The following is a 7,502-nucleotide window of genomic DNA, read 5'->3' as shown; positions in this document are numbered from 1 at the left end:
ACTCTCCTCTCTTCCTTTTTCATTTTTATTATTCCTCACAATTAAAAAAAAAAAAAAAAAACTCGTCTTTTTAATGATTCCATTTCAAGCTTCCCTCTTCATTTCCTTTCCGCCAACAACATAACGAATATTAGCGAAATGCGCTTTCTCCGACTGTAACTTCTTTTCTCAATTCCCAAGCAAGCCAAACAAGAAGCTCTTATATATATATATATATATATATATACACACACACACACACACACACACACACACATCTATAAATACACACACACACTACTATATTTCTCTGAGCTCCTGAATAGTGTCCGGAAAATTCCAGAATGACGACCTCAACGATGTCGTTTGCTTCCGGACTCGCTCTTCGTCTTTCTCCCTCCAACTCCTACTGCACCAGAAGCTCTCTCTTTGCTCGCCCACACCGTTTCTCTCTCAGCTTTTCTCCCAATTCCAACTCCTTAAGATCCTTAAAGTCGTCGAATTGGAATCGGAGCAGTGGATTAGCAGCTAATCAGAGATTCAGTCGCAGCTCGAGGCGTTTCGTTGTCCGTTGCGATGCTTCGAGTGGAAGAGTACGTTTGATTTTGGCTAAATGTTTGGTTTCGATTTTAGGTTTTCTTTTTTTTGTTTTCCTCAATTTGGTTTTGTTGAATTTGGTGTTTTGAATTTCGATTTTGGCAGCAGATTACTCAGCAGGAGTTTACGGAGATGGCTTGGCAAGGGATTGTTTCGTCGCCGGAGGTGGCGAAGGAGAACAAGCATCAGATAGTGGAGACTGAGCATTTGATGAAGGCTTTGTTGGAGCAGAAGAATGGGCTCGCGCGGAGGATCTTCTCCAAAATTGGGGTTGATAATACTCGCCTTTTGGAAGCCACTGATAAGTTCATCCGACGCCAACCTAAGGTAATCTTTTACATAAATGCAGGAAAGTTCTATTTTTAGATGTTTTTGGTGTTTATTGGTGACACACTTTAATACGAGTATTTATTGGTTTCTTAAATCTATGAGCTTGTATTTGGTTGATTACACTTCTAGTGGCCAATGGTGAGTTCATTTAACCCCAATTAGTTGAAGGTAGTCCTAAAATCTGTTATAAATAGGAGAATTCTTTGGCAGGATAAGTTATGTTTGACCATTAGATCAATCATAATCAATGTTTGAGTAGAGAATGTATGCAAATGGAGCAAATTGATGAAAATCAAACAGTCTAGACTCCGGGGGGGATTTTCCGGAATTCTCAATTAAAGTAATTTCTTGTGGTGTTTATGTAACTGATTAGAGCAAGTTCTTAGTTTCTCAAAAGCTAAGAACTTGTATTGGGTTGATCACTAGGAACCTGATGATTTGGGATTTGTGTGTTTTTAATTAATTACACTAGGTTCTGGGTGAGTCTGCTGGGTCGATGTTGGGACGTGATTTGGAAGCCTTAATTCAACGAGCTAGGGAGTACAAAAAGGAGTATGGAGACTCGTTTGTGTCTGTGGAGCATTTGGTTCTTGGTTTCACACAAGACCAAAGATTTGGGAAGCAATTGTTGAAGGATTTTCAGGTGTCGGCACAAAGTTTGAAGTCTGCAATCGAAGCCATAAGGGGACGCCAATCAGTTATTGACCAAGGTTGTGGTTTGTTCCTTTGCTTCCAAGCAATGTAGTTGGCTGAATATATTTTGTACGTGTGATTCTTGTGACACGTCAGTGCATCGTTAATCCATATGGGTCCTGTCGTTTCTTTGGCAAAATGAGTTCTAGAGTGTATTATCGCATGTTGTCTTTTCAAGTTGTGGGGATAGAGTATTGAGACTTTGGTTTTGTTTCAGATCCTGAAGGGAAGTATGAAGCATTGGAAAAATATGGAAAGGACTTGACAGCCATGGCAAAAGAAGGAAAGCTTGACCCTGTGATTGGAAGAGACGATGAAATACGTAGGTGCATCCAGATTCTCTCGAGAAGAACAAAGAACAACCCCGTACTAATTGGTGAGCCTGGCGTTGGGAAAACTGCAATTTCAGAGGGGTAAGTTGTTGGGTGTGTGTGGGTGCGTGTGTGTATGTGTTTTAATATTTTACTTATAAGTTCTTGAATTATTTAGACCCTTTTTTTGATGGGGTGGGGGGGAGTTGATCTGCTAGATTGGTTTATTTTCTCGATCTCTCCTATATGTATGTGTGTACATGCATCTAATGTAACCTCTTTGACAGGCTTGCTCAAAGAATTGTGCAAGGGGATGTCCCACAAGCTCTGATGAACCGCAAGGTGTGTATTATATTAGACAGTCTAACTAACTTCTGCTTGTGGTTGAGTGTCTGAGGATCACGGGCTTTTTTGTGATTATAGGTGGATTCCGGATGTTCATCTAACCCACTTTCTCTTTGCAGCTAATATCCCTTGACATGGGTGCACTAATTGCTGGCGCAAAATATCGGGGAGAATTTGAGGATAGGCTGAAGGCAGTACTGAAGGAAGTAACGGACTCGGAGGGCCAGATTGTCCTCTTTATTGATGAGATTCACACAGTTGTTGGTGCAGGTACTATTGAGTTGATTTTAGTTTTATGATTGTCGAAAGTAAATACCAAATTTTCAAATATTGCATTTTGTTTTTTGAAATCTTTGATAAATTCAATTCCAAGAATCCTGATAAGTTATTATCTTTTCTGTTTCAGGTGCTACAAATGGTGCAATGGATGCAGGCAATCTTTTGAAGCCTATGCTTGGCCGAGGAGAATTAAGGTGTATTGGTGCAACAACGCTGGATGAATATCGCAAATATATCGAGAAAGATCCAGCATTGGAGCGTCGTTTTCAGCAAGTTTATGTTGATCAACCTTCCGTTGAAGATACCATATCAATACTTCGGGGATTGCGCGAGAGATATGAGTTGCATCATGGAGTCCGCATATCTGATAGTGCTCTTGTTGACGCTGCGATTCTCTCTGAACGTTACATCAGTGGGAGGTTTTTACCTGACAAAGGTAATATTCATACACTCCACTTATGGTATAACCAATGGTTTTAGATTGATGTTTGATTTTGTTAATAAGCTGTTGATAGATTAAGAAATTTAGTAATTTTAAATATTTGTAAAAAGTTTGTCTTTAATTTGGGTGTCTACACAATTTTGTAATTTGTACTTGTGCTATCATATGCTTCTTGTTCTTATTGCCTTCCTTTTGTTGATTTAAGCTCATTTAGCAGGCACGGAGTATATTATAGGCTACCACTTTAATATTAATGACATAAAATACTTCGTGTGAGGCTCAGAGTTGGGTAATTGAAATTATATATGCCTTCAATCTAGTTGACTTAGATATTATGGCTCCACTCTGCTCCTTACACTGCGTGCTTATTTACCTTTCATTGCAGCTATCGACCTGGTTGATGAAGCAGCAGCTAAACTGAAAATGGAAATCACTTCAAAACCCACTGCCCTTGATGAGATCAATCGATCCGTATTGAAACTTGAGATGGAAAAGTTATCTCTCATGAATGACACGGACAAAGCTTCTAAAGACAGGTTGAGCCGCCTCGAGGCAGAGTTATCTCTTTTAAAGGAGAAACAAGGTCAGTTGACTGAGCAGTGGGAGCATGAAAAGTCTGTTATGACTCGCCTTCAGTCGATCAAAGAAGAGGTATTTAAAATGTTATCTTGTTGATCAAGTTTGTTCTTTGTTACATATCAATGCATGTTCTCATAACCGAAGGGAAAGCGAATATGTTTTTACAGGAATTAGACGTATCATGAATTAGAAGATAGAAGATTATGCCTGGAGAAGTGTTCGGGTATTAAATAACTGTTTCGTTTTCTGTGTGTAGATCGACAGGGGAAAGCGAATATGTTTTTACAGGAATTAGACGTATCATGAATTAGAAGATAGAAGATTATGCCTGGAGAAGTGTTCGGGTATTAAATAACTGTTTCGTTTTCTCTGTGTAGATCGACAGGTTAAACCTTGAGATCCAGCAGGCTGAGCGGGAGTATGACCTTAATCGCGCTGCCGAATTGAAGTACGGGAGTCTGAACTCTTTGCAGCGGCAACTTGCAGTGGCAGAAAAAGAATTAGACGAATATATGAAATCAGGGAAGTCTATGCTGAGAGAGGAAGTCACTGGGGATGACATTGCTGAGATTGTATTCCTGTGTCCAAGCTTAAACAGTCAGAAAGGGAAAAACTGCTGCACTTGGAGGAAGAGCTGCACAAACGTGTTGTGGGCCAGGACCCCGCAGTGAGAGCCGTCGCCGAGGCCATCCAACGATCTCGAGCAGGGCTATCGGATCCTCACAGGCCGATTGCTAGCTTCATGTTCATGGGTCCCACTGGTGTCGGGAAGACAGAACTAGCCAAGGCCCTGGCTTCCTACTTGTTCAACACAGAAGAAGCACTTGTGAGAATTGACATGAGCGAGTACATGGAAAAACATGCTGTGTCAAGATTGATTGGCGCCCCACCAGGTTATGTCGGATACGAGGAGGGAGGACAGCTGACGGAGACTGTTCGTCGGAGGCCTTATTCTGTTATCCTGTTTGATGAGATAGAGAAGGCACACTCCGATGTGTTCAACGTCTTCCTTCAAATTTTGGATGATGGAAGAATCACAGACTCGCAGGGTCGCACTGTGAGCTTCACCAACACCGTCATCATCATGACATCAAATGTGGGTTCACAGTATATTCTCAATACAGATGACGAAACCTTATCAAAGGAGTTGGCTTATGAAACCATAAAGCAACGGGTAATGGAGGCCGCAAGATCTATCTTTCGGCCCGAGTTCATGAACCGTGTAGACGAGTACATAGTTTTCCAGCCCCTGGACCGCGAGCAGATCAACAGCATCGTCACATTACAGGTAAATTTTCCCCTCAAATATGGCATGTGTTTTCTTTATATCATGTTCAAACTTCTTTTTTAACACGTTGCTCGTGATTTTTGTTACTGCTACAGTTGGAACGAGTGCAAAAGAGAATTGCAGATCGGAAAATGAGAATCATCGTGAGCGATGCTGCTGTGCAGCTTCTCGGAAGCCTCGGCTATGATCCGAACTATGGTGCTAGGCCTGTGAAGAGAGTGATTCAGCAGAATGTTGAGAATGAGCTTGCCAAGGGCATATTGAGAGGAGATTTCAAGGAAGAGGACACTGTATTGATCGACACCGAAGTCACAGCCTTCTCTAATGGCCAGCTTCCCCAGCAAAAGCTAGTCTTCAGGAAGCTGGAGAGTGGTTCAGAATCTCAAGCTGCTGAAGATCAAGAGGCTTTCTCAGGGACTGTATGATATTCTCTTTGTATTTAGCTTCCCGAAACACTAAAAATAGGTTTTAACATAAAATTTTGGATTAAATGTCGTTACTTTTGGTTATATATAGAAAGTTCTTGTTTACGGCTTGTTTAATTCTTTTCTTGAGCTATTATTGAATGCATTCTCTCTTGTGATCTGTGATTGCACACGGCTTAATAGTAATTAGCAACCTGGATGAGGTGTAATTAGTAAATTAATTTATGAATGGAATTTCAAAACTAAATTAATACTATTGTGTACGTTAAAGTGAAATAATTCATTCTCGTTCTTTTCCCCAATATTTATGGCGATTTTATTTGTTGTCTCTTACTGCTGTAACTGTTGCTAGTAGTCTAGTTCTTTTTTTTTCTCTGAATTGCTAATGTTCTAGTTGAAGACGAGAAAATTACGTCTGTTTAGGCAGACTTATTTGATTAAAAAAAAAAAAACTTTGATGGATGTCGTTTACGCAAATAGAGAGCGGGAGAAATGATATGTTGTCTCTTTGACAGCCGACAGTAATCTAAACTTTCAAGATGAAAGCGACGTGCGTTGTGAACTTTAAGATAAAAAAATGTCGTTCTTCAGGAAGAAAAAACGCAAAGTTTTAGACCAGGTCTTTTCTCCTTAAAAAGGAAAAAAAAAACCCACAACTTGAAATGACCTATCTCTCCTTTTAATAAAATGAAATGACTTTTTTTTTTCTTTCTGAATATTCATATTGTTGATGTGTTTCCACTTTTCACATAAACCATCTATAGTTCCTCTTATTTATGTTATTCTAATAATACCGTGCGACATTAATTAAAAAATTATGGCAATTTAAATACACATTAGCTGACACAATATAATTTTATTATAGGGGTAAAAAGGGAACACAAATAAAAAAACATATGAGTTCAATACTCCTATTGTTAACACAAGTCACATGAAATCAAAAGCCTAAATAGCCTAAATGACCAATCCTTATACACACACATATATCTATATCCATAAAGATTCCTCATGATTCGCATAAGAACAAAAGTTATTCTATTTAGATCATCACAATTCGCAAGAGGTCCAATCCTATATTATATAATTGAACAATCTAGAAGTTTAATCGTTTTCAACTAAAGTAAAGTTATTATTTTCAGGTCCAATCCTATATTATATAATTGAACAATCTAGAAGTTTAATCGTTTTCAACTAAATGTAAAGTTATTATTTTTCTTTTTTGTTGACATGCAGAGTTCATGTTTAACTCCAAGATCAAAGCCATTAAAAAGAAAAAGAAAAAGAAAAATCCCTTCAATTGATGGATATTTTATGGGGATATATAGATAGATATGTTTTTAGAATATTTGGACACCTTTTCGTCTCACTCAACTGATGGGCGATGTGTCTTAGGCTAGCGTACTCGCCTTAGGGTTCAGGGCCCGGACTTGCATGATCTTCTTTTTTTCTTTTTTTTTTTTTTTAATAGAATTTACACGAGCATTTACAGTTAAATAAAATTTTCTTATATTTAATTTAAAATATCTGTTTGAATCATGAAATCATCATTTATATAAAAGAGTTAGTGATGGCGCTGCTGTGATTTTACCAAATGAAATTCTAGCCATGCAAGTTAACATTCCTCGTAGAGATACGTACATGCGAGTTTGATGCTATACATCTAGTATCTACATCTTCGAAGGAAAATTATTTCAATATTTTAAGTGTAATATTGTCGTTGTATTTATATTTTATGAATGTTTAATTGTCGCAGCTCCAAATCTTTCCTTATTGATACATTTGCTAATAAAGTACATCCAATTAAATCTTGAAACGAATAAGTTTTACTTCTTATGCCTTTCGAAATTACAATAAAAACGAAATACCGAAAAGTAAAAAATATTAAAGGAAGTCACATAATCATGTACCAAGTACAGCAAGAAAGTATCACAAAATCTTGTATAAACAAAATTAAAAGACTCATTGAAAAAACTGTATAACACTTTAATCTCTAATTTGATCCTTTACGTTTTGAAACATCTTTTAATTAACTTTAGTTTTCCTTATTTTGATATTTAGATCTATTTAATGAGGTATTATAATGTGATTAATTAGACACTAATTAAGATACTAAAAATTAAACAAATGATTTGAATCTGCAGAGGAGGTTTTTTTTTTTTTTTTTTTTAGGTTGCTGATTCGTAGACTGAAATTTCTTCGGAATTCTGGAGTCTTAAAATTCCACTGATGGGAAG

At 37.7% G+C, this 7,502-nt stretch overlaps 1 protein-coding gene across 1 annotated transcript; it reads left to right on the top strand.

Moving 5' to 3' along the window:
* The first annotated feature begins 236 nt into the window (after positions 1–236).
* On the top strand, positions 237–5,377 carry LOC21403862 (chaperone protein ClpB3, chloroplastic). The gene is given in 11 exon segments (XM_024161122.1): positions 237–572; positions 682–903; positions 1,379–1,616; positions 1,817–2,012; positions 2,198–2,252; positions 2,375–2,525; positions 2,662–2,970; positions 3,362–3,627; positions 3,933–4,125; positions 4,128–4,843; positions 4,939–5,377. Coding segments are annotated over 11 exon segments (2,925 nt in total). The 5' UTR covers positions 237–323; the 3' UTR covers positions 5,269–5,377.
* The last annotated feature ends 2,125 nt before the right edge of the window (positions 5,378–7,502 follow it).

Source organism: Morus notabilis, unplaced genomic scaffold, assembly GCF_000414095.1.
Source record: "Morus notabilis unplaced genomic scaffold, ASM41409v2 Scaffold241, whole genome shotgun sequence".
NCBI classification, from domain to species: Eukaryota; Viridiplantae; Streptophyta; class Magnoliopsida; order Rosales; family Moraceae; genus Morus; species Morus notabilis.
Note: the sequence above shows the minus strand (reverse complement) of the source record. Positions and strands in the feature narration are given on the sequence as shown.